At 41.4% G+C, this 26753-nt stretch overlaps 1 protein-coding gene across 1 annotated transcript in view; it reads right to left on the bottom strand.

Moving 5' to 3' along the window:
* Window positions 1-19471, bottom strand: part of PTPRO (protein tyrosine phosphatase receptor type O) — a 130397-nt gene extending 110926 nt beyond the window's left edge. The window contains exon 1 of the mRNA XM_056482484.1: window positions 19274-19471. Within this exon, the coding sequence (XP_056338459.1) occupies window positions 19274-19471 (198 nt within the window). The remainder of the gene's footprint in view (window positions 1-19273) is intronic.
* Window positions 19472-26753: the final 7282 nt, after the last annotated feature.

Raw genomic sequence — 26753 nt, 5'->3', positions numbered from 1 at the left:
CAACCACAACACTGTGTTAGACCATCAGAATCAAGTAAAGGTATCCAAACTAGTGAATGGAACCCAGCAAAGTCTACAAAGTGAAACAATGTGGGTTCACTGCAAGAAGCATCCAGGTAGATACATCAATGAAAAAGCACTTTAATTTAAGGCTGGTTTTACTTCTGGTGTTAGTATTTCAGCTTGTGGGGAAGATGCAAATGAATCTTGTACAACTTCAAATAAATTTTAATAAGCAATTAAGTGTAAAATGAAACAATGCTATTGTTTCTCCTTCAGCTTAACATGAGATTTCTGTGCCACTTCCTACAGCACTTTTCATGGATTGGATAACACAAATTAAGAGATTTCCAAGAGATATGACCAAGTGCTTGCCAAAATCAGTGAAATTTTCTACCTAGTATGGAGGTAAACACAACAAGTAGGAGCCTATAAACAATGAAATAACCAACACAAACAATTTGGAAAACCTCAGGAGACCCAAAGGCTGGAGGAATAAATCATCTCATTAGGTAAGGTAATTATGGACTGTACTCCAAGCCTTATGAATTTATCTGTGACACTGAGGCTCTAACACAGGTGATATTTCCTGTAGTCAGAGCTGAATAATCACATGGCTTTGTATGTGCCCTAAAAACCAGACTTTATCTCCAAAACAGCAAGTGGAAGGTCTCACATAAATATTTCTTTATTTCATCCATGCTTTCTTGGCTTAGCCTGTACCATGACAAGGGGAAAGAGGACTGGCTAAGTTCAGGCTAGTTTTATCACTAAGACTTGAGGGTGAAATCCTAACTCCGTGATGGCAGCTGAAATCAATTCTGGACTTAAAACATAGGATTGATGCTTTAATATTCACCTCCCTTTAATGGTCTTCTAAACCTCTCTCAGAGCTTTGAAAACTGCAGTCTGAATTACTTCATTCAAAAATTACCCACAAGTTTTCATGAACAAGAGATGCTTGTCTGATTTTCACACCATAAATTTTACACCATAATTCCTCTGATTTTTACACCATAAAATCATAGGCAGCCCAAAAGATTAAGATATATGAACTTCAGTTAGAGCATCCAAAGAGCCTAATGGGAAATTCAAAACTATGGTGGAACCAGAGGCCAACCAGATGCCTAATAATTGTGAGAAGTCCTGCTTGTAATATCTGTGAAAGTTTCAAGTTGTCAGCTCTCATCACAATTTTTTGAAGCACAAAACCCCGCAAAGGATCTTGCCATGCACTGCTAGAAAGACTGTAGTTTGCCATATAATTAAAAAACAACTTTTAAATGAAATTTAATTTGAATCTTAATACTCAAAGATGCCAGGTGGTTTTCAATCACAGACAAGAAAAACCATCAGAGCACAACCCAAGCCATGAAGGAAGAGACTCCTGGGCATGGGGGCTGGCTGCTGCCAGAAAACCTGGGGTTTCCTCCCTGGATTTCTTTCATCCTCAGCTGAAACTCTCCAAAATTGGGGCACCTGGTCTGAGCAAGTTGGAATCTTGTTGTCTGGATGGAGATGACTGAGTGGAGGATAGGTTATCACACCTTAGCAGCAACATGGACCATCTGGGATGTACAATCTGAGTACACAGCAAAACACACAGCTCCTGCCCAGGCTTTTTAATGGGTGCTGTGAGGTCAATCCCATCCCAGTCCCAGCTGCAATGGCCAAGCCCCAGCAGAGTTTGGGAGGGGAGCCCTGGTGCCGGTGTGGGCTGGTTTTCCATGGCTCCAGGCTCTCCTGCTGGAAATGCCAAGCCCTGTCCTGTGGCTCTGCCTGCTCCTGCTGCTCTGCCCCCTGCAAGTGGTCCCACTCAGTTTAGCAGGATTTAAAGGGAGTTTGGCCCCATTCCTGCTGGCTCTGGAGCCTTGGGAACAGGCTGCAGATCCAGCAGCTGGAGCCCCACATCCCCACAGCCCTGCTGCTGCTGACCTGATTACACCAAAAGCAGTTTATGCACAAGTACCTGAGATGGAATCACTGCCCTGCAGAGCCATGCAAAGGGCTGTGAGCTCCTGCTGCCAGCACAGACCTCCCTCCCTTCCTGAGCATCCTGGCCACTGTCAGGGTCCCACTGATGCTGATGGTTAACTCTGCACTGACAGCACTTCTGCAGGGCAGCAATTCCACAGGGGAGGAAGCTGCTCAGCCAGGCAAAGCCTGATCTGAGCCTGCTCTTGATGCCCATCAGTTTCCTCTTCAAATAAAAATCTGGAAATGAATCCAGAGGAGTTTAGATCTGCAGGCATGTCTCTTGGACTCCACATGTAAAAGACCAGTTTATTCTCTTTTTCTCTCACTTTGCATGATCAGAATAGATTAAACAAGGCAAAAAGTGTTATCCTGAGGGAGTTGGGCTGGTCACTAACTCAGAGGACTACCCAAGCAAGGAAGGTTATTTCACCTAATTAAGACAGAACATGGTATTTTAAGGCAGAGCATTTGCATTAAAACAGACAGTTCAGAATTCTAAATACTGTTGAGTCTGAAATTATGATTGTTAATCTCTCCTCACATAACAATGTTCTGCTGACAGACATTGTAAATCACTTCCTTTTGCTTGCATGAGATGAACCCATCACTCAAAGTGCTCAATTATAAATCTGAATACAATTTAGAAGGTGAACTTTCTTTAGTTTTACTAAGGGCAGAAGGGCAGTGCTGATGATGTAATACCAATGCTAATGCACTACTTATGACTGAAATTTAGTCTGTGCTCAGTAAATTGCTCATTCCTGTGACCAGAGCAAGCAGCAATTTGCTCTCCTGGATCTTATTCCCTTTCCTGTAAGTGCATTAGCTGTGTCATGGGCAGCAGGATACCCAGCTATAAGCTGTCTGAAAAGGACATGTTAATCTATAATTAAAAAACCACAACAACATAGAAAGTAAATTCAGAATATTCATTGCATAATCATAACAGGTTTACAACCTGCAGGTTTACAAACTACAATTAAACACAGATATTAAATCATTAAACTATAAAATACTGCATTGTTAATTTTCATTTTCCTTTGGAAATGAGATAGATATGGGCAGATATGTGAACATCAGTGTCAATACTCTCTACCCCTCAGTTTTTTAGGGGCCAGGATTTAGTTATTCTTTGTCCCATGCTAATCTGCAGAGATGCTTCCACTTCAGCAGAAACTCCTCTCTGTCTTTACTGGAGTAAAAACATAAAAATAACCACCTGCAGTGCAGAACTGCAGTTTGCCAAAACAAATTTCAGGTAATTCCTTTTCCAGGCTTCCAGATCAGGTCACATCATCTGCTTAATGATGGGAAATACTCTGAATGTACTTCAGCTCCAGACCCTGTTTCAAGTGACAGCTGAGCAGAGTCTTAATGAAAAATCTAGAGAAGGCAACTGAATTCCTACACTTAAAAGAGATTTTGGCCATTCTTTACTGTCTGTCCTTGTCCCCCATTAGCAAAGATGATCCAGGAAATGTGTCACAGGACAGGAAAACAGCAGTCCCAGCATCCTTTCCTCACTGATTTCTAGGCTCCTGCCTTGCTGCTCCACCTCTGATCACATTAGTGTGACATTAAGGAAGCCAAACTGCTGGGTCTGTATAGGAACACACAGGCAGATGTCCCTGAAGGCATTTGCAATTCTTCCTAACACGTTCAGAAGCAAAAAGGTAACACTTTTCTCTTAGCTCTAAGTTATTCTGCACGTGCACAGCAATTTCAGCACTCTCAGCACTCTCCACCATGAGATATAAAAGAAAAGCCTTATAAAATATGGGTTTGGCCCTGCTGCTCTAGCTAAGCCAACAGTTAGCTTGTAGCTCCCCATGTGAAAAATCATAAGAATGAAAGCAGTTAGCACAACAAACTATTCTGGTAAGAGAACCACTTGTACCTGTAAAAACCAAGAGATCTGTCCCACGGGAATCAGTGAATAAAATATGTAAACTATCCTGGAATAGAAAGGTTTAAGGGATGTGTAAAATGCTATTTACTAAATGAGTTGAATAGCAAGAAAGTTATGAAGCAATTAGAGTGTTACACAAGTTCTTGAAAACTGTGTAATAGTGAGCTGTAACAATCAAAATTGGCTTTTTCTGCATGAAGAAACTGAGTCTCATCTGCTTCTCCTGCAACACCAACCTGCTCTGGCTATCAGACATCCAGAAACTGAGAAATTTGCTTTCACAAACAGTGACTGGTGTTCTAGCAAAAACTGTAAGAACTTAAAAACACTGATATTCACAAGCAAGGTCATTTACCTTCCAGGGAAAGCATCCCAGCTTGCTAATAATGAGATTAAATTCCTCTGTGTCATGTGGGAGCCCCACAATTGTTAGTAATGGTGGGTTTAGAACTTAGGGAAGGCCTTGGTATAAATCACATAGCCACTACAATAGTCCTAGAAAATCTATTTTATGGGCCATCAACCTGTCCTGGTGTAGAGTATTTATCTCCCAGAAAGCTTATTGTATGATAAATTGAAGAAACATACATAATTCAGACAGACAAAAATACCTAAACATGAAATGTTTCACCTGAAAATGTAAAGGCAGTGGGGGAAGAGTAGAAATCAATTTTAGGGTCTCCACAAAGGCTTGGGGCTCCCAGTCTCCTAAGAATATAGCACAATATTTTCAAGACAATCAACCACATATTTCTAAGGATTTTAATTAATTTAATTAATTTAGGTTTGGATAAAACCAGTGTAACAACACTGCTTTAGATGAAGCTCATCTGAATTCACAGTGTAGGTGACAAAGCTCAGTAATTGGCCCTTTTTTTCCGTGAGAAATATGATCTCTACTTGAATAACAGCTATCTTCACTAAAATAGTCTTTTCATGCAATCACAGCCTTTTTGTGACTATTTAGCATTCCTCTGGAAGTTAACTGTGGAGCTAAATGACTGCAAATGGCGTGTGCAAAGAGGAGCCTTTTGCTTTGATTGTTGCAGAACGCAGTCCCAAAATGTTTGCTGCAGAAATGGGAAGCTAAAAAGCAAAATACTCGAGAAATGAGGTTGCAGTGTGGGTGAGGAGGGTGTGTGAGAGGCTGGGTGTGAGCCAGAGCCATGAGCAGGGTTAAGTGCAGATGGAGGAGATTCAGGGATGACAAGTGAAGCAGAAAGGGAAGAAGTGGGCTGGAGAGGAAAGAGGCCAAGGGAACAATAGCAAGGGGACACTGGAGAGGATAAATGTGAAAAATGGGATGGTATTTCATTCTTGGAAAAATACAGATCTCAGGAAATTGCAATTATTTGCAGGTAAATTCATATGGTTGCTGAATTGTTGAATTTTCCTTGAATGACTGCCCCTGCCTCCTTTTTTCCTTTAAGAGAGCTGAAAGCTTAGGAGTGAAGTGAATTTCTGGAGAATATGAGTATTTTCTAGGAAGCTTCTTAGGCTTTTCTTTCACAGCAAAAACTATAAAAATAATGTTTGTCAGTCAATGCACCTATTATTTTGCTTTTAAAACCTTCTGAATACCCAACCTCTACAGTATTTTTTGCACACGATTAATAAATAAAACATCCATACACTGCCCATTAAAAAAAAAAAAATATATATATATATATAATATTTAAGTCCTGAGGGAAAAGAGGAGGAAAAGATGAATTTTTTCTCTTTGCTAGAAATTTCTTTTAACCATCCAACAACATGCTGCCTCAGAGATGTTTCTCCTCTCTCCTTCAAGGACAGTTTCACAAACTGGAAACCAGATTAGCCTACAGTATACCCATGGATAAACAGAGACTCCTCCAGCACTGTCACAAATCTGGGCTTTGTTATTTTAAATAAAACCCCATATTTGTTTTAGTATTTTAAATAAAAACCCATTTTGCTTCCCTCACAGTCAGAATAGCAATATTTAAACTTATGAATTAGTACTGGTCAGGGGACACAGCCATTCAAAGTGTTTCTTTATCTTGCCTCTCAAACAGAATGATTTATAGATTGATCTGACTGGTTGCTTTGACACAGTTCCTTCAGCCATAACATCTTTCTGTTCCTCTAATAGCTGAGATTTAGCATTTCAGGCTGTGTACATATGTTGGATAAGAACATAATCCTCAGCTCTGGGCACAGGAGCTCATGGTAAGAGGATGGCTCTGCATACAAATTGAGAGTGCTGAGAAGCAGAAAAAGAAAAATACACTAAACCCTAATATGCATATTATGAAGTCCTTCTGGCATCAGAAGAAATCATCAGTTATTTAGCTTGACATCTTTAGAAACAGAGGGACTAGAGAGAAAAAAAAAAAAAGAGAGAGAAAGAGAGAAAAAAAATTGCTATGACCTTTAGTCCAACACTCCAAGTGAGGACTTTGGATAAATGCACACACAGAAAGAATATGCAAAGAGGGAAAGAGACAAACGTGACTGGACCATTTCTGCAGAGAAAAATCCCAGTGCTCCCACTTCACTGCCACTTCTGACAGCACAGGGATGGATTTAGCAGGGGCAGAAGGGGACACTCCTCTCCCCCTCTCTTAGCACAGCATCCCTGGGTGCAGGATCTCTGCAATCCATCTGCTCCCTCTCACTCAGCTCCTCCTGCAGAAAGACATTCCATCATCCCTGCAAGAATTCACACTGGGCATCCTGCAGCTCCCCTCCCACAGCGCTGAAGGGTGGAGTGCTCTGGACCAAAACAGAAAGGATCCACCCCAGGCACCCTCTGGTGCTGGGGAAGATAAAACAGGAAAATCTTACAAATATGAATTCTGGGAATACAGAAACCATGAATGAAATTGAAATGAAAGCCACGTTTGAGATGCCAAGCCCTAGTTACTGAATAACCATGAGACAATGGGATGGCCCCTGAAGGTGATCCCCTCTTGACTGAACAATGCCCTTGGCCAGAGAGCAACTCCAAAGGTCCAAAGAGCAGCTTCTAGAGTTTAAAATGTAACACATTATGTTAATATAAGGATTCCTATAGGCTCTATGTAAATGCTATAGAATTTGTATCTTGGATTGGATTGGTTCCTGGAAATTAAAATATTCACCATGGAAGAAAACTTATTGTGTTGTAAACTGAAAATCGCTCGCTCTCTTCTCTTCTCTTCTCTTCTCTTCTCTTCTCTTCTCTTCTCTTCTCTTCTCTTCTCTTCTCTTCTCTTCTCTTCTCTTCTCTTCTCTTCTCTTCTCTTCTCTTTCTCTTCTCTTTCTCTTCTCTTTCTCTTCTCTTCTCTTCTCTTCTCTTCTCTTCTCTTCTCTTCTCTTCTCTTCTCTTCTCTTCTCTTCTCTTCTCTTCTCTTCTCTTCTCTTCTCTTCTCTTCTCTTCTCTTCTCTTCTCTTCTCCTTACTCTTTTTACTCTCTCTTTTTGCTCTCTTCTCCCTCTCTCTCCCCCCTTTTATCTCTTTTTGTCCTGCTCTGGGGCTGTGCTGGGCAGCCCTAGCAGCATCTTTTATAATAAACTGCAATTGTAACCTTGAGCTTCAACAGAGGCTTGAGATTTGTCCCTCACTGTCCATCCTGACACAAAGACTCCTGAAGACTCCTACACTCTGGCACCTCCAGAATTTGTCCTTTAAACTTGCAAAAGAGCAGAAAAAACCACCCAACCTGCTGGGGAAAAGCAGAAGTGTGCATGAAGCTCCTGTATCCACAACTGTCAGGAAATTCCAGTGCTAATAATCTATAAACCTTTCAAATTATTAATACCAACTGAAATCATGAATTTAAATAGTGCAGGAGAGCTGATCCAGGGGAGGGTACAGAGCTCAGCATAGCTAAGCCTGGCTTTGAAAAAGAGCTGGGATTAGAGGACCAAACTTATTGAAATCTCAGTCCAAGCACAGCTGATGTTCCCTAGGCTGTGCAGGACATCTCAGAATTCTGTCTATCCATTTATTTTCTGTAAAATATAAATATAGATATAAATAGTAATAATATAAATATAAAAATATAATATATATATATATATATATATATATATATTTATATAGATATAAATATAAATGTAAATATAAATATAAATAATAAAAAATAAAAATAAAAATAAAAATAAAAATAAAAATAAAAATAAAAATAAAAATAAAAATAAAAATAAATATAAATATAAATATAATCCAGAGGGTTTTTTTCCTTTTTCTCTGTAAACTCATCTGCTTCTGTGTAAGCTCTGCTCTCCAAGACATCCTCACACTCTGCTGGCACCTTTTAGTTCACATATGGTAAACACACTCTGCAGAATACTCTTTCTTTCCAAAATAAATTAAATTTAGAATCTCCAGGGGATAAGCACCACTTTGTTGCTTTAACAGGTGAAATTAAGAGATTTTATTTTTTTATGGTTTTGTGAACTGTATGATAAGCTTTGGTCTTATTCACTGGAAGATCTGACTCTAAAAAGATACAAGAATAAGGCCCTTTTTATGGTGATATTGCTTGAAAATCAGGATTCAGGGAGGAGGACTGAAAGATATAAGGGCCATAGAACAACCACCATCTTAGAGACTCTTTTTTCTTTGGGTTTTTGTGGGGGTTTGGGTATTTTTTTTTGTTTGTTTTATTTTGGGGTGGGAAAGGGGAAAGGGGGAAGAGGGAAGATTGTTTTTTTTAATTCTGTATCCTGTAGTTAAAAAACCAGAAATCTGTATTCTAGCATGGACAAGTAAACATTTAAAAGTATGTGCTAACATAACTTCAAGGCAAAAATCTGTAAACTAAAAAAAAAAAAAAAGCATTCCTGAACTCATCCTCCCCTCCAGCATTATAAATCATTAGGAATAAAATCCCAGTACAATGCAGAGTCAGGCAGGAGAAGCTGAAATCACAGCCCAAACTGCTCCTCTGGAGCTCATTAAATCCCTGTAACCTTCTATTGATTTTAGGAGCAGTTATCAATACAAAAAGCATAGGAGAAATTTTCAGAAAAGATTCCACATATTCCCCTGAGACATGTATTTCACCACCTTGATTTATACAAATTTTGGTAACTGGGTGCAGTGAGTAATTCATATTGCTCCCAGGTATCCCCTCAGTGGGGTTTTAATGGTTTTCTTTATGCCTAAGACCTAAGCTTGTAAAATATTTGAAGTCACAGCCATCCTCCCAGAAGTGTAACTCAGATGAGGAGGGAAAAAAATGGAGAGGAAAAGAAAAAAGGGAAAAAAGAAACCAAAAAACCTCCTTGAGGATTCTGAACCTGTAAAGTGAATGTGCAGTGATGGCAGACACCTGCCTGACTCTGCAGAAAGCTTAAGTGATAATTAAGGTACATTCTAACACTGGCAGCCCTGAGAATTTTATCCTTGATATCATATTGAAAGCTCAAGCTTCAAGGCACTGATAAATGCAAGAAAACAAGCAGAGTTCAGCATAAAGCTTATGAATGTAACCCAGAATTTGAAATTCTACAAAGAAAGATAGCCCAAATGACTTTAAAATGAATCTGCAAAACAACAGAATTAATAAAAATTTCATACTTTTTTGTGTGTGGCAATCCATGATCTTTAAAAGGACTTAACTGGCTGTCACTCCTCTCTTGCCCAGAGGGGCAGGGGAATCTCCATCCTCACAGTGCCCAGAACTCATCCTGACACATCTGAGCCCCTGACCCACCTGGACTCAACCAGATGCTCTCCTGACATCCCTTCCAGCCTGAATTACTGCTCAGCCCTAAACTGTTCCACCTGTCCTGCCCCTCTGGGATGCACAGAGCCCCTCCTTGCCCTTCTGGTGACAGCCAGGGGACAATCCTGGAGCTCCTGCTTCCCTCTCACCCCCACTGCAATCTCCTGCCTCCCCCTTTCCCCACTGCTCAGCTGCCCTCTACACCTCTGCAGCCATGCAGGGAAGTGAGAAAAACCAGCCTTGCTGCCAGGTAAATGCAGCCAGAAGGATGAGCAAGCAGGTTCCTGTGACTGCCCAGTAGCTCTCATATGCTTTAATCATATAACCAGCACTTGTAGTGGAAATAAATCCCTCCCTCCAGGGAGGGGAGAAAGAAATAAAAAAAATTGTTTCAGATAAAAATGAAAATGCTCTGATCAGTAGATGACTTTCACTCACAGTACATATTGACAACAAAAAGCTGATTCAATACAATCATTACAAGATATTATTACTAAAAGCCAATCTCCAGACAGGTCACATCTGATTAAAGATTAGTTACTGAATGCAGAAGGGATGCAAAAATAACCTGGTGCATAACTGGATCAGACAAAGCTGGCTAGATATGCTCTGGCACACCCCAAGATGCTTCTGCTTCTTTTCCACTTTATCTCCCAACCTCATAATGTCCACTAGGATGTTTTATTTGTGCTTGAGGCCATTTCACCTGCAGTTATTCTGGTCACACCAGTCCTGGTGAGGCCATGGGGAAGCTGCTGTGGCTCTGCCCCAAGCTGAGCACTCACACCACAGACATCCCAGAATTTGCTTCCTCACCTGGACACTCACTGATATCCTGGCTTGGGCTGTCCATCACCTCGTGCCTACCAGGAAAAGCTGGTGTCTGTTAGGCTGGCTCAATTTGGTGTCAGTACATCAACTTTTCTTATCTCAACCCACATTTTTTTTCTGATTCTCCTCCCCATCCCATCAGTCAGGGTGTGTGGTATTTGGCTGCCACAATACTTTGCAAAAAAGATCCTGCAGAGTTCAGTTCATTGATGAAAAAATATTTTTTAAAACCACCACCTAAATGTCATCTTGTAAAATAATATTTAGAATATGGAATAAATAATGATAAAGATCCCACTTAAAGCTGTTGTGAAGCACTGTAGTCAAAGGGCCGAAACTATTTATTTTTCTGATACTGTCAATTCCTTTTGACAGTGCAGCCCTCTAATTCTTAAGTTTTAAACAGAAATATGCCCATGCAGAAACAGACAGTGCTTAGTTAATCTCTACAATTACTCTGCATGTTCATCTAAGAATGTACACACTCACTTTTCTTAATGAAAGAATTCAAAGGGTTTTGTTTCAGCATGAGTTCCTCCAAGCAAGAGCAGCTCTCCTACTCAATATATAACTTGGAATCACTGGCTGTGCATTTGCCCATTAGAAAAGAATTATTCCAGACACTGATGTTAAATTAATTATCATATTTTGGTTCATTTCTAATAAGTATATTCTGAACTGTTATTTCCATCTGTATTATCACACCTGTGGCAGTCTGCTGGTCTCTAGTCAGCTGCAAAGGTGCAAGTGGAAGGGTCTAGGAAATAATAGCTGTGTTCCAATTGCACCTGAGATGAGCAGGTGAGAGTTTATCTCCTGGAATTCTCAGATGGTCACTGGGTTTTGGTACCATGGTTAAGGAAGCAGGGACCAGCCAGATTTTTCAGATCTGGATACAAGTGTCTGATCCTGATGCAGAATTTGGTTTCCATACATCCATATATCTGTGTTAGTGCTGCAATGCCAGCAACGGGAGCTGTAGGTCAAAATGTGCTTAAATCTCAGCTCTTATTAAATATATTAATAAATATAAACTCTTAGCTGCCCAGAAACAAACAGAGGAGGATAAAGAGGAGGTGGATGGCTCTGTTTGGAGGAAAGCACCCCAGAGCAGCAGCACTCCAGTTCTTCCCAACACTGGCTTCAGCTGTGGATAACAGCACCCCAACCCCTGCCAATAAAGCTAAACAAGAAGGTTGCCTAGGGTTTACCTGCTGGGGAGTTTCTTTAAGCTGCCAGACTCTCAGATTCTAAAAAAAACATCCACTGGCTTCACCTGGACTTTGGAGCTGTTCCCAGAAGCACAGGAGACTCTCTGGTAGCTCCTGAGAATGAGAGGAAACCCCTCAGACATTGGTGCTGCTCAACAGCAGGTGAGATGGCAAAGTCCCTGTGTCCAGAGTGCCCCAATTTCAGTGCAATGGTGCTGTCATTATGTAGTTTTCATGATTTCCCCCAATGCTGCTAAAGGAAACCTGAGGGTGTTTCAAAGCCCATGGAGTCCTGAGTAAGTTTCCAAAATTTCAAAATTTAAAAATAAAAAAAAGCTTTTTAGTAATTTTATACCAGAGATCATTTTGAAGTACACTTAGATATTCACTACATATTCATTTCTCTTTCAGAAAAAATCATAATTTTTCTTGTATTTAGTAACTGCTAGTTAATTATGTAAAATCCCATCCCATCTGCTTATTCCTTCACACAGCAAAATTAGAGGGCTTCATTCCATAGTCATTACTCACAGAGTGAGAGGAATTGATTTAATGGACTTCCCTGAAAAGAGATTACAGTATAGGATCCTCTGATATTGATTTTGTGACATCATCATCTTTTCTTCAGAAGCAGACACTGGTGACTCAAGAAAATACCAGTACAAGATTAGTCAGGCAAGTTAGAGAAAGAAAGTTATTTTTAAAAACCCCAAGCCTCCTAATTTACAGTAAGTTGACTACAATAAGATATTAGCTATGTTCTCTGCTTCAAACACAAATTCTCTTTGAAAAAGAAAAATATCTGAGTGATGTTTCTCTTTCATCTCTTGCCCTGCTTACATTCACTTTCATGAAACTATTGTGAGCTAGAGCATTTTTTTCCAGGTTAATGGGTTCTCTTTGAAGGGATTAAAGTCACATTGATTATTAATTATTTTTGGTGTTTTAAACTGCTGTAAATGTCCAGAAACCCTGAAGAACAGCATCCTGTAGAAATCAATACTGAATTAAAAAAAAAAAAAAAAAGTAACAAACAACAATCATAAAAACCCCTCTGCTCATCTCCTGGGGAAAACAATTGTGACTTCTGTTTGGAAGGTAAACCAGCCCTTGGAGAATACCAGCAACTGGCATATGTGATAATAATTTCTAAGTTATCTAGAGCATCCTTATTTTGATGTGTCTATCTTCCAGACTCCAGGCAGAGTCTGCAGGTATTTTGCATACAGAACAAAGCTAGGCACAGCAGTGCTAAGCAAATGATAAATAAATTCATTTCATTGCTCTTGGAAAATGTTCATTTTTTTTCCTTAAACCTGCCTTGCAGTACTTTAGGAAAACACTAATTAGCATTCTTTCCATGTGTTTTGTTTTTTTCTCCCCAATACTCTCTGCTGTTCCTCACCACATTTAATTGATGTTGGGGTTTTGGGTGTGAGTGGGTTTTCCCAGTGTTTTGTTGGCTTTTCTTCCCTTGCTCAAATTTAACATTTCTTTGCTGTTTGTAAGCAGAACGAAACAATTTCTTCTCATTTAACAGATCAATGAGGAGCAGAGATTTCCCACATTCAAATGACTTCCATATGAACAAATAGGAAATGATCCAGAATAGCTGTGGTGCAGATAAAAGACAAAAATTACACAAAGGGAATGAGACAACTGGGACTGTCTGCCTGCTCTGGGGGCTCAGCATTGAAGAACTGGCTGATTCTAGGGGATGTGGTGAGGAAATTATTGAAAGCCCTTAAACTTGAAGGAGTTGATGATCAGATTGATAAATTAATGACCCCAAAGTCCTGGCCTTCATGTGATATAGCTGGAAACCAGCACAACTGACCTGAGGACCTGCAGGTTTGCAGCACACAAAGGAGCTGCTTTTGTTCAAACCCTTCTGACAAGACAAGGAGTCCCTTGTTCTCAACTGAGAAAAGCACCGAGGCCAAATCATTTCAAAATCATTCCATGTAGATTGTAATTAACCTTATCTGTTTTTACAGAAACATAGAAAGGAATTTAGGAATTTTATCCCCCAAGAGGTTCATGTCTACCTCCTGTTAAATCTCTGGGCTGACATAGAATAATAGCTCAGAGTTGTTTTCTTCAGTTATCTGTGTTCAGCTCCTCTGAAGTGCTCAATGTTGTGCTTAAATACCACACTCACATTTTCCTATCCCCAATATTATCTTTTCTGTTCAAATATCCCACCTCTTCTCTTCTCATGTCCATGCTACCACCTCAAGACCAGCACACTTAAAGCTTAAAACTTCTCCTGCTAATTCTCTTCCCTGTTACTGTCAGCTGTGTCACCAACTCTCCCATCACCCACACTTACTGTAAAACATTTCTTCCCTAAATCCATGCATTCAACAAGAAGGGAAACTGCAGAGCTTGCCACACTCATCCCAGCACAGCCCTGATGCAAAGTTCTATATTTATGGCAAGCCAGACACGATGCATATCATTTTATTTCTGGAACTCCCTCTAAAAGGCACCATAATTTCCCAGCACAAGAGTGAGGGGGTTCCAGAAATGGAATCATGTTTGCCTTGCTCCAAAGATGGCAAACTCCTTCCTTAGGAGTTGCTCTCTTCACTGGCTGCCATTCATTTGGGATTGCAGGGTGCTATGAAAAGCAAGGTAACCTTTCTGTTTCTAGTATTTCCCATTCTCTATTCATCTGTTACACTCCATATGTGGCAGTTAGCATATGTTGCCACATTTGTCTCAAAGATTTTCCCCTTTTCAACTCTGCATCGATAGAAATTTAATAAGGAAAAAAAAAAAAGTTACAACTTTCATGTGCAAAACATTGAATAAACCAGTCTCTTAATTTTTATTAGTGCACTTGTAGGCACTCAAGTCTGTGTAAAGATTTTCACTTCAGAATATTCTTAACATTTATTAAAGTTTTCTTTTTTTCTTCACATTGCAACCAATTCAGTTTTGTCTCAAGGATAGAATCTTTAAAAACTTGAGCAACAAAAATGGAACCACTAATTACTAGAAGATAAGAGTGGTCAGGATGACAATGCATACTTCTCCAATGAAAAATGCAAATAGAATCAAAGTTAGCTATGAGTCTTTTAAGTTCTTCAGCAAACAGACCTGTTTTCAAAGGTTTATTTTCTGACATTTATTGTCCTGACTCATATGCCTAAGTAAAGAAAAAAGCTCCCTTCCCCAGAGCTGAGACTGTCTGGTAAAATAAGTCTCAAGGTGGATTTACACAAGACTCTGCTCAGTTCAGCCTTCATTCTGAAGCTCTGTAAGGTCAGTTCATGATCTGCCTGGATTGCTCTGGGTGGTGGCAGCAGGAATGCAGAGATGAGTGGGATTTTCAGGTTCAGCCAGCACTGCCTGAGAGCCCTTGAATGAATTGCCCCAGGTAAGGCTGTGCTCAGCACAGCCCATCTCAGCCTGAGGAGGGATCACCCTCCAGTGCAGCTGCTGACCCAGGTGATGCAACCTAGAAATTGCCTTACTGACCTCCTGCAATTTGAGTCTGGGGCTCAAAACTCCTGCAGGCAAGAGAGATCTTTTCTCAATGGTCCACTGTCACTGCATCACAAGGAAATCTGCCAAAGGGTAATGGAAGACTCTTATTTCACTGGCAGAGAGGGGTTTGCAAGTGCCTTCTGCAGTTCTGCAAACATGACTTGGCACAAGCATCCTCTTCTTTGGCTTTGCCCTCCAGAATCACTCTGATCTAGATATTATCCATGAAAATAAAGAAATGACAGAGAACAGGACTTTGAGAAGTTTTGAGCTGAGGGTGACTATTTGTAATTATCTTTTCTAAAAAGAAAAGTCTTTGCTTTTCCTGGGAGGATGCTTTTCTCTCCTATACAGGCTGGACAGTCCCAGGGTAGTGGTAGGAAGAAAAGACTTTTACCTCTGGGCCTGTCCCATCAGGAAAAACCCTTACATTTGTTTTTGCAAGCAAAAATGAGCTGGCAAGGTAGGTTTGGGTCTTTATTTTATTTTGACACTAGTAGAGAAAACAAAACTTGTCTCAATAGCACCTTCAGCCACCATCTCTTGGAGAGAGAAGAGATGCCAAAAGGACTCCATAACCAAATTGAAATTATCTGTTCATTGCTTTTCCCAGCAGGAGGAAACAGCAGGGACACGCTGGGGCTCTCAGCTGGGAATTCAGCCTCTCTCTTAAAAGGGTTTTTCCCCCAGAAAAAGGCAGTACCCCAATGGTAAGGCTTTTGCTTCAGATTATTAAATGAAGATGTAGATATCCTTGAAAATTACACCAGTAGAAACCAGGGTAAGGTTTAGTAAAGTCTTACAGAACCTCAGTCTCTTTGAATGTCTTGATCCATCTAAACCTGAATTGAGACTTCACTATGATGTCAAACTACAAAAACTGATGTAGCATTGGACAAAATTCTACCCTGCTAGACACAAAACGTTGCCCTTGCTAAGAGAAAGAAAGAGGGTGTTGCTGATTTAAATGAAGAGCACATATAAGACTGATACACAAAGACATCAGTCTCCTGGAAATTAGAGATACATTATTTTGCTTACAGAAAATTTACCTGAAGAGTGTCACTGCTTCTATTTAGCCCAGACATGGAAGCACTGTGACCAGTTTTCTCATTATTTTCCTACTGAGAGCCTTGCTCAGAACATCTTGGAGGTGTGAGCAATGTCCCAGCATCAGGTTTGGCTTGTTCAAGGTGCTTTTGTCTTCTGATGAAGCTATTCCTCCTCCCCCAGAAATAATACAAAGGAACCTTAAATCTCCCAGGTGCAAGCTACCAACAGCATGGGGCATCTGAGCTCAGTGTAGTCATGACTAAGGGAAGGTTGGGAAAGATGGGAAACATAACATCAGCCACTGGAATGAGGGAATGTGTCTACTTTTTATTCTTATTTATTTAGCTGACGTACAGCTTTTGGGCTGTGCTCAGCCCTGCCTTTGCCATGGCAAAATGAGATGATTACAGAGCAAGCTGCTGAAGATTCTGCCTTGCAGCCATTCTGACTGAAACAAACTAACAGAGAACACAGACCCACTGCAAAAATGACAATATTTTAAGAGATTCCTACAGCAGAATGGCAATATTTTAAGAGTTTCCCACAGCAGCATGGGCACTGTGACTCCATCCTGGTGTCTGAGCTCACACACAATGCCTTTCTTCTCCTAATTTCTCAATTAGCCACCTCACAAAAAAACTGCTAAAGAAGGAGAATGGTGGAGGTTCAAGATCATGTTGCTGTATTTCCAAAAATAATGCACTTACCCTGGAGCACAGAAAGCATTCACATCACACTGTCAAAGAAGGAACTAAACCTTATTGGCCAATGGACAACCCTGTCAGGCACAGTGGGCAATATAATAACCTGCTCTGGCCACTGGCCCTGCCAGCAGCCTCAGAGAGCACCAGGAGGTAGAATAAGTTGGCACTATTACCTCACACTGAGAAATAATGACAATTGGAAGAGAAGAGAAAATGTGCTTGGAGCAGCTTTATCACTTTGCAAATCTGCTGATGATTTTACAAATTGCCAGATGGGCATCAAGGCCACATCAAGCAGATTCAGCTTAGAAAGTGACATTTGGGCTGCTAACACTGAGAATAGATCAGTTTTGCCTGTCTTCAGATTCATCAGCTCAATGCCACTGATTTCTCAATGAGATTAACTTCCAGGTGAAGCACCAATTTAATAAATTGAGTCTGCTTCATCTCAGTATTGCTTCAACAAGCTGGTAGAACTAAACAGCACTCAGCTGGGGAAATGCCATGTTTTGAAATGAGTTATTTTCAATTATTTGCCACTGAAAAAAAATTACACAGATCTTGAAGAATGTTCAGTGAGTCTCAGGCTCAGGAAAATGGTTCTGTTGTGATGGATCTGAAACAAGCACTGTTCTTGCTTCCCCAACTTCTTTTCTGAAACCAGACTGACTCTCCTGAAGTCTCATTTCTTTATTGTATTGTCCAGTAACAATGCAAAGATAACTAATTGCAGTGGGCTTGCTCTCCAACCAAAGTCATAATCCTGCACACAGGGAGCTCTATCAGAAGCTGCAGCTTTTCCTTCTCTTACACTCCAAACTCTGCTAATGCCCATCAGCTTTCTTTGTCCTCCCAGGCCCGGGTTTATTCAGCTGAGATGGTTATTTTCCAACAGAATGAAAACCTGGGCCCTTGGCTACCTTCAAACCTTACCCAATTACTTGAGATTTATTATTCATTTAATACAGATTTAAATTACCTATTTTCTGTCTCACTTTACCACAGCAGTGCTAGTAAAAAACCCAAAATACAACACAAACTTTTTTAAATTTTTTTTTTTTTTAAAACCAGGACATACAGTAATGTACATTCTCTAATTGTGGGATAAAACAGTTACTTAAAAGTGTGCACACTTCTACATTTGTGAAAAAACTAGAAACTTCACCTTTCTGCTGGGCTATAGCATTCAGACTTACTGGACTTACCTAATTTTTTTTTTTTTTTAAACTACCACACTCCATAGAACAAAATTCTGTCTGTATATTAACATTTCATCTTGCATAAATGTATGTTTCAGCAGTTATGAAAATGAGACAGCTGACAGTTGACTACTATATGTGAACAGATGCTGTGAAAACTTCCCTTTAAATAGTTCTGTCAATGCAATGTCAATTTTAGAAGCGACACCACTGCTGTTCTAGGACATGATCCTGCAAACTCTCACTCACACAGGGAGTCCTGATGATTTCCACAGAACGTTTACATTTATAAGGCTCTGAAAGGTCAGCTCCTTAGCTGCAGAGCTCTGCTTAAGAGTGACTGACAAACACACAACAAAGTATTAGTGGTGCTGAGCTCTGCTCCTTAGGGCAGTGACATTTGCAGCCAGCAGTATTCACCTGGGCAGTACATACATTTTCTTTAAGAAGTTACACGAAGCATATTAAATAAACTTAAGGAACTGTTAAATGAGCTAAAGCGTGGAGATAAAGAATGTCATGTGAAACCAAGCTTGCGGTACCAAGCAGAACTTGGAAAAATTAATCTGCCGAGAAGATGGGCTGAGGTTGAACAGGAAGGAACAGTTCAGCTGTGCCACCACAAACCCAAGGCGACCAGCAGCCGCCCCTTTGTCGGCAGCAGCTTCACCGGCGGCTGCCTGGCAGCGGGGAAGGAGTTTGGGGAGGGGAGCGGGCGGTGCTGAAGGACAGCGCAGCGCTCCCCAAAACGGGGACCCCAAAAAGGGAACCCCAAAAAGGGGGACCCCAAAAAGGGACCCCAAAAAGGGAACCCCAAACCCACTTGGGAGCGGGCAGAGCACGGGGGTCAGCGCCGGCACGTTGGGAGGGATGTGGGGACACAGGGAGCGCATCTCTCCCCAGGAGGGCTGGGGACACTTTGGGAGGGATATGGGGAAACAGGGAGCGCATCTCTCCCCAGGGCAGGGCTGGGGGCACTTTGGGAAGGATGTGGGGAAACAGGGAGCGCATCTCTCCCCAGGGCAGGGCTGGGGCACTTTGGGAAGGATGTGGGGACACAGGGAGCGCATCTCTCCCCAGGGCAGGCTGCAGCTCCTTCCCAGCGCTGCCCCGCGATCCCCGCGGGAGCACAAAGCGGCGCACACAGGCACACAAAGGAGGATGCTCGGGGCCCGCGGGAGGGGGCCCGCACCCTCCCCGTCCCTGGAGGCGCTTACCTTGAGCAGCACAAAGAGCCAGAGCAGGCAGGAGCGGGCCCCCGGGGCCCCCCTCCGGCGGCGGTCGGGCATGGGGGAGCGGGGCGGCTCCGGCCGGGGGGGCGGCTGCTGCTGTGGCCCCGGGACCCCCGGCTCTGCCCCCCGGCTGCCGGCGCTGGGCTCCGAGCCGTGCCCGGCGATGGCGAACAGCGGCTGCATCAGGCGGCCGGCATCCCCTCCGAGCGGCGCATCCCGCGCCCCCCGCCCCTTTTATTGGGGGTTTGCGGCGGGGACGGGAGGAGGAGGAGGAGAGGAGGAGGAGGAAGAGGAGGCGACGGCGGGTGCTGTCTCCCCACCCAGGAGTTTGGGCGATCGCGCCGCTCGCCGGCTCCGGCGGAAGGCGAGGGCTGGGAGATGATGGAAGGTGGGAGATGGGAGGTGATGGGAGGTGGGAGATGGGAGGTGATGGGAGGTGGGAGATGGGAGGTGATGGGAGGTGGGAGATGGGAGATTGGAGGTGGGAGATGATCCAGGAGCCGCCGCCCTCGCCCCAAGCCCTCCCCTCCGCGCAGCATCTCCTCCTCCCCGCGGGCAGAGCACAAGGCGGCGGACAAAAAGGCATCCTCACCACCCACCAGCAACCCTTCCCCGCTGTCTTTTTGCCTGCCTTTACTGCGATCGGGGGACAGAAATGCAGCCAGCATCCCGCCAGCATCCCTGGTGCCCGCTGGAGGGCAGGGGAAGGAGCGGCAGGAGCAGGAGCTGTACCCGGGTACCGGCACAGACACACCGCACATGGCTGTGCTCAGCAGTCCGGTTAAACCTGTGGACAGCTCTTCAGATGTTCGAGCTGCAGGGCTGAACCTGCACGGGATGGAGAGCTCATTCTGTCCCACAAGGTACTCGGACCCGGGGGTGCGAGGGGGACACAGAAAACTGGGGTCACCTCCCTCTTTTCCCCACACCCCACCCAGCGATCCTGCAAGTTAATCAGGGCCGTCTCCAAAAACACCTTAGCAAGAGTCTTGCTTAGGATGATGTCCCCAGAAAAACACAAAACAAAATCAACCAAAAAATCCCCAACCAAACACTTTGAGGAACCAAACCAAAATCCCGAAGCGCTTAAACACCTTCCCTATTCAAGCACCACGATGAAAACAGTCTTCCCAAAATGAGAAGACTGCCTCAGAATCTGGTTTGTCACAGACCATGCTCTTACTCACACCGGTATGTATTAGGATGCATCCCTGGTAACACTGTCAGAGCTACAACAAAGATCAATTCAAACAAAATAGGGTTGCAAGTGTGATAAACAGCTGTTAATCTGTAACACTGCCTGGGGCCTCAAACTTCAGAGCAACTTTGGATCTAGGTGTAGTGCCACAACTTAGAGTGCCACCATCTCACTCTTCCTTAAAATAAATCAAGTAGTAGCTAAAAGTAGATTCTGGGATGGTTTTCAGATTTTCTAAGTAATTTAGGCGAGATGAACCCTATCACAGTCTTGTGGGAATGTCCTTTAAACCAAACAAACACAGAGCTGTGCTCTAACAGCACTGGTAAATTAGACAATAATCAATCTGTGCTTCAGAGCACGACCCAGCTTATACATGGAATATTTTTGATTTCCTTATAATTTAAACACTCAGTCAAAAAAAAGCTTGATTTCAAAGTGGCCAAACCAGAGAGGGATGTGCTTATTTTGTACTGAAATGGGCCCTTAAGCAAAGATTTGCCACACTTGATGGGGATTAATCAAGAGAGCGAAGGAGAAATTCAGGCCCCGTGTAGACACTGGCACAAAGCCTAAATTTAGAAATCCAAAAAGCAAATGCTATTCATGTGTTCATTTATAAGAAGCTGGGGACATTAGAGACATATTCAGTGCTACCAGTGAAGGACACAGACTTCTCTTGTGTTCTCACCACTCTGGTAGCATTTGAAGCATGATCTGAAATTGGTATGCAAGGGGTTAACCAGAGCTAAATTTCCTTCAGTATTTATTTGAAAGACAAAGATGTGAATTTCTTTAGAAAACTAAAATTTTGCCAGTATTTGAGAGCTGAAAAAGGAACTTTAGACGGGGAACCTCTTGTTCATTAAGTAAATTGAACTTAAATAGTAAATGATTATTGTCCCTAGGGCTGTATGCTTCTTTCTTCTCCACTATTCCACTTATTTACAAACATTTAGACATTAAAATGATGATGGCATAAGCAAGGCTAAAGATTAAAGATATTTAAAAGGAAAAAAAAAAAAAAAAGAAAGTGTAAAAATTCTAGTAGAATTTTAGCCTCAGGACAACATTATCAGAATCAAAGAGAGTGAACAATAGCTGAAAGAAGTGAGAAATATTTCTGCAATGAAACCTTCAATAAAGTACCAAGATAATAAAGTTTTCTGATCTGTCTCTTCAAGCTGAGGAAAATGCAGCCAAGAGAACTCAAGGATTGCATCCTCTTTAGTTTATGGGGGTCTAGCATTACTCAACTTTTTGAAAAAAAGGCCAGTGCTTTGGAAGATTCCAATTTGTAAATAGAAACTAATCCTTCAGAAAAATATAAAAGCAGAGGCAAAAAAAGAAGAGGATCTATGAAAACAGAGTCACCCTTATTTGTTTCTAGAACCTAAACAATAAAAAACAGCCAGCCTATTAATAAACCAGCAAAGCTTGAAAAATAGAGACAATGAGATAACTTTTATGTGCTCATGGAAAAAGAAACAGGGTAATTTGGTAAGTGGTTAGTTATAGAGAAAGACATGGGTGCTCTATAACCCTCTCCATGAGCCCAGGGGGAAAGGAAGTGCTCAGCAGAATATCTCACAAATTGGAATTTCATTTATTTGGATGAAAAGCACACAAACATTTGAGAAAAATTAAAAAAAAAAAAAAGAATCAGAAAAAAGGGTTCAAATGGGAAACATTTGTTCTGGAGTTAAACACAGCTTTTTCTGAAATATTGGGATTTTGGTGATTTGAACTACATTTTTTCCCCCCTCTCTTCTTTACATTCCAGAAACTTGAAAAACCTCTTCTTGGCACAGCAGAAGTTTAGACATTTTCCCAATTAGTAAGACCCAGTGAAAGCCCTGACCTTGGCATTTGTGGAGCTCCTGCAACACAGAGCAGCTCATGACCAGAGTCCTTCACTGTGGAAAATGTCCCTTCACTCATTAAACTGACACTTGTGGGTCTCTCCCACCTCTTCCCAGAACACATCAAAGGTGATTTAGGGCATTGCAGGCTGTTCTGAGCTGTGAGATCCACAGGGATCATTGAAGCCCAGCTCCTCCATGACAGCACTGATTCATGACAGGAGCATGTGCACTAAAACACCTCTCATTTTTCCTTTGGGAACACATCCTAATTTTTTCTTGGACAAACTCTGGGCTGCAGTGGGCAGCCAAACTCTGAATGCAGCTGGGAGAATCTGCACACAACTTAGAGCAGAGGGGCCTGACAGAGAGGTGCCCAACGTGGTATTTTGGTACAGGGTCCTGGCTCTCCTCACTAGATTTACTGTAAAATCTGGGCAGGAATTATTTCCTGATGTGCAATGTGCAGAAAAATGATAAAGTATTTCATTATAATATAGATATTCTATATATAATATATAAAGGCATTATAGCAGACAGCCCTAGAAGACAAAAATGGTTTAAAGAAAACCCTCTTGAATTTTGAGAGCACCTACAAGGTGGACCCCACATCAAACACACAAGAACTTCTCAGGCAGCTCATCAACCCCTTGGAGGTTGTGTTAGTTATTAGAGCTTTACCTTTATTTAATGACCTGATCAATTAAAATACTGGTTTTGCTTTCATGAATGTATTATCCTAACTAGACCAGCATTAATTACCATTTACCACTCTAGATTATCAGAGAAAAATAGAAATCAAGCTGTTTCATGGTTTCAAATGTTTGTATGACTGCTCCTGCTGGTAGCTCACATGGACTTGATTTCAGGTTTATGGTAAATGGTTCCCTTATCCCTGAAAACCCCAAAGCAACATTCTATCAGATGTGCCTGGCCTAGGGAAAAAAGCTGTAAATTAGCATTTGTTCCTGGTTGCAGTATAAACCCAGATTTATATGAAGATTTACAGGCCTCAGCAAGTCTGGATAAGCAAGGCATGAAAGGAGATTTATAAAAAACCCCACTCTAAGTAGAAGCCATCCTGGTCCATGAAGTTTTCAAAGCAGAGTTATTTTTCAGTGACAAATGCTCTTATGAAAATAAAGTGTGGCTGCTTATTAAATGTATTGTCACCCAAAGTCCTTTCATTTCAATGACAGCAGAGAATAAAACAATAACAAAAACAAGTGCAAAGGGTGGCTAGGGCAATGTACAGGGGTTGGCACTTCTGTGTTCAAGAGCAAATTTATCTTAGATTTCACGTTGATAAGGAGGGGCCCTGTGACTTCTGAAAGTGTGATCCTCTAACAAACAAGTTGTCAGGGTTTTTTAAAAATCTGTCTTTTCACAACAAGAATGATTGACACACTTCAGATGTGGGACCTGAGCAACTTCCAGATGCTTAGTGTTGTTCCAGTGCAGGAGGAGCAGTGAACTATTCTGCAAAAGGTCATTACCTTTTCTAAAGCAGTCAGAAATCTGCCTTTGACATGGACTCTTCTCCTCATAAACAAGCACACAACAGATTTCTGTCTGTCATTTCCTTCAGCACTGAAATGGGGCATGGACAGGCACTGAGCTGGTTTGTGGGGCTTGTTTTTCAGAAGGGGAGGAATAAACATGCCCACAAGGCTGATGAGATTATTTAACATTTAAACACTGTATGCCACTTTCATTTATCTGTCCCAGGGTATCTGGATGCCTGAGAAACAGGTCGAGTTCTGGAAACAGAGTTATATATAAAAAATATTCATATATTCACCTTTACTTAATAACAAGCTATTAAGTATTTGACCAGCCCTGCCTGTTATCAAAATGTCTCTTTTATAGGTTTCTCTCCAGTCTCAGCAGATATGGTTCTCAAAAATAAAAAATAAAAATAAAAAATAAAAATAAAAAATAAATTACTCTTATATGCACACTGCCACTGGGGAAAGAGGCAGGCTGGAAATTTCTGACTGTCTTTAGCAACTTCTATAGACAAACAAGTTGAAAAAAGTGAAAAAAAAAATTTAAACGGTGTTTTGTTTTCTGCTTAAGATTTTTCTGGGGGTTTTCTGTACTTTACATTGCAGAACCATCCAGGCTTTTTATTATTAAAAAAAAAAAAAAAAAGAAAAAAAGAAAAAAAAATATCCAGAAGAAAAACAGGGCTCCAGTCAGTCACAGCCTTTTAGCACCTTTCACCTCTGAAATGTACTGACTTCCTCTGACCCTCAGAAGATCTATTGATTCCCAGGAATCTGAGTCATAGTTCCAGGAAGCATTTCTCTCCCCAGAAATTCACAGCAGGAGCTGAAATTTTGCACAGATAATATGCTTTTCTTCCCTGGCATCTGGGCTGATATTCTTTCTCTCTCTCCATGGTTTGGGGGTACCATATCCCAATATAAATATCATGCCTTAAACCAGAACCTTTCCACTCTCATTTCCCAAATGGCATCACTAAGCATGATTTTTACTCTGGATATATTTTTATAGTATCAGGAAATCCCAGCTGATCAATCAGGCAATGAGACCTGACCAAAGCAATTGGTCACACAGTTTGATTAATTGTGACAATTACTGGGCACTCAGAGTAAACAAATTTAAAAGCAACTCTGTGTGGAAAGTGGGCCTGCAGCTATGTGAGAATGGGGAAAATGGCTTGAAATCATAAATGTATTCATAAAAAATCCCATTTCATTCACTAACAATTTACTTCCTAGGGGGTGAATTTTATTCAAAGGAGAGAGAGAAAAGTGAAGATTCAGCAAATACATTATTGGCACAGTCAGGTATTCTAATCACCAAGGAAAGTGGGTTGCAGGATTTAAGAGAATTTTACCTATTATATGGAAATAGCAAGAAAATCTGTAGATTTACCAGCTAAGGCAAAAATGTTTGTTATTTAACTTCAATCTTTAGCATTTCAAAATCTCAGGGGTCAAAAAGACAGTTAAACACAAAGAACAGAATGATGCATGCCTTTGGTTTTTTGTTTTTTTCATTTCTGCCTTCCTGTACATTATATGTGGGCTCATTCCAGAGTACTTGAAAGATAGCCAAGAGCAGGAAGGGAAAAAAAAAATATTTTTGAAACTTAAGTGTTAGAACACCTCTATAAAATTCCCCCTCCATTTTTAGGCCCACTACACACCTATTTGCAAGATGTTAATTAAAAATAGCCTGCTCTCCTTTTTCATGATCATCTTCCACAGTTGACCCAGTTTACATAAATTAGCACATTAATATGTCAAATACATCAATTATGAGCTAACACATTCTCACACTAATAGGATTTGTATTTTTTTTTTTACTTCAGCAGACACAGGATGCCTTATTTTTGGAAAGAAGAGAACTCAAAGTTAGAGCTGATAAATACTAACTAACATATTGTCTTCTTCCCTGGCCCACATGGTCCTTACAGAGTGGCATTGAAGTCTGCTGAAAGAGTGTGGGGAAATATTGTATTTCAGATCCACAGTGTCCAAGGTGGGGATGGCAAAAAAAAAAAAAAAAAATCCATCACTTCTAGTAGTGTGCAAAAGGGTGACTACATTTGCTTAGCCAAGGTTATCAAACCCATGGCAAATATGGGGTTCACCTTCTTATGCTTCCAGACAACCCACAAATCTCTAAAGTGCCAAATGAACTAAATTTCCATGAAATTGGAGTCACACAAAACCACAGGCAACAATGAAACCCAGAACAAGCTTCATTTCCATGGCGTTTTCGCCATAATTAAAAATACTCACAGAGCTTTACAAAGCATGAAATTACCTTGGCATTTCCATATCATAGAGCAGAACCTTGGCATTAGCTCGGGGTGAAACTCTGGAGCTGCACATCTCACATCAAACAGCATCAAACACATGCCCAGCACCTGGTAAAGCTTCTGGAAAAGACAGCTCTGACATTCTCTGCCAGCTCAGGAGGAGGATCAATAGCACAGGAAACATCAAAATGACATTATGGGGACTTGGAGAGAGGTGTTCCCAAGCATGATAGCTTCTGCTGAAATAATTAAATGGGGAGATTTCTCAGGCTGCACATGGCAACAGCCCCTCTCTGAAGCTGGCTGGTGTGACCCAAATTCAGCTAAAAAACACCAGAGGAACAGGTACATGAACTCCCAAACTGTGGGTGTAACCAGAAGCAGCTAACCCAGGGTGATACCCATTGATGTACTTTATATTTCTATCTGGAGAAGGAAGAGGAAATGGAGTTCACTGTTGGAAATGTGGGAAGTGCTGTGGCTGCTCCCTGATATTTGTTTGCTCCATCAGAGCATCCCATTCCTGGGACAAATATCTGCTCAAGCCAGTGGATATAGGAGAAAACACCCTTAATTCAGCATAAAAGGCTTCAGAACTCACTCTGTGGA

This window comes from Oenanthe melanoleuca, chromosome 1A, assembly GCF_029582105.1.
Source record: "Oenanthe melanoleuca isolate GR-GAL-2019-014 chromosome 1A, OMel1.0, whole genome shotgun sequence".
Lineage (NCBI taxonomy): Eukaryota > Metazoa > Chordata > Aves > Passeriformes > Muscicapidae > Oenanthe > Oenanthe melanoleuca.
The sequence above is the reverse complement of the archived record's forward strand: the minus strand, read 5'-3'. Positions and strand labels throughout refer to the sequence as shown.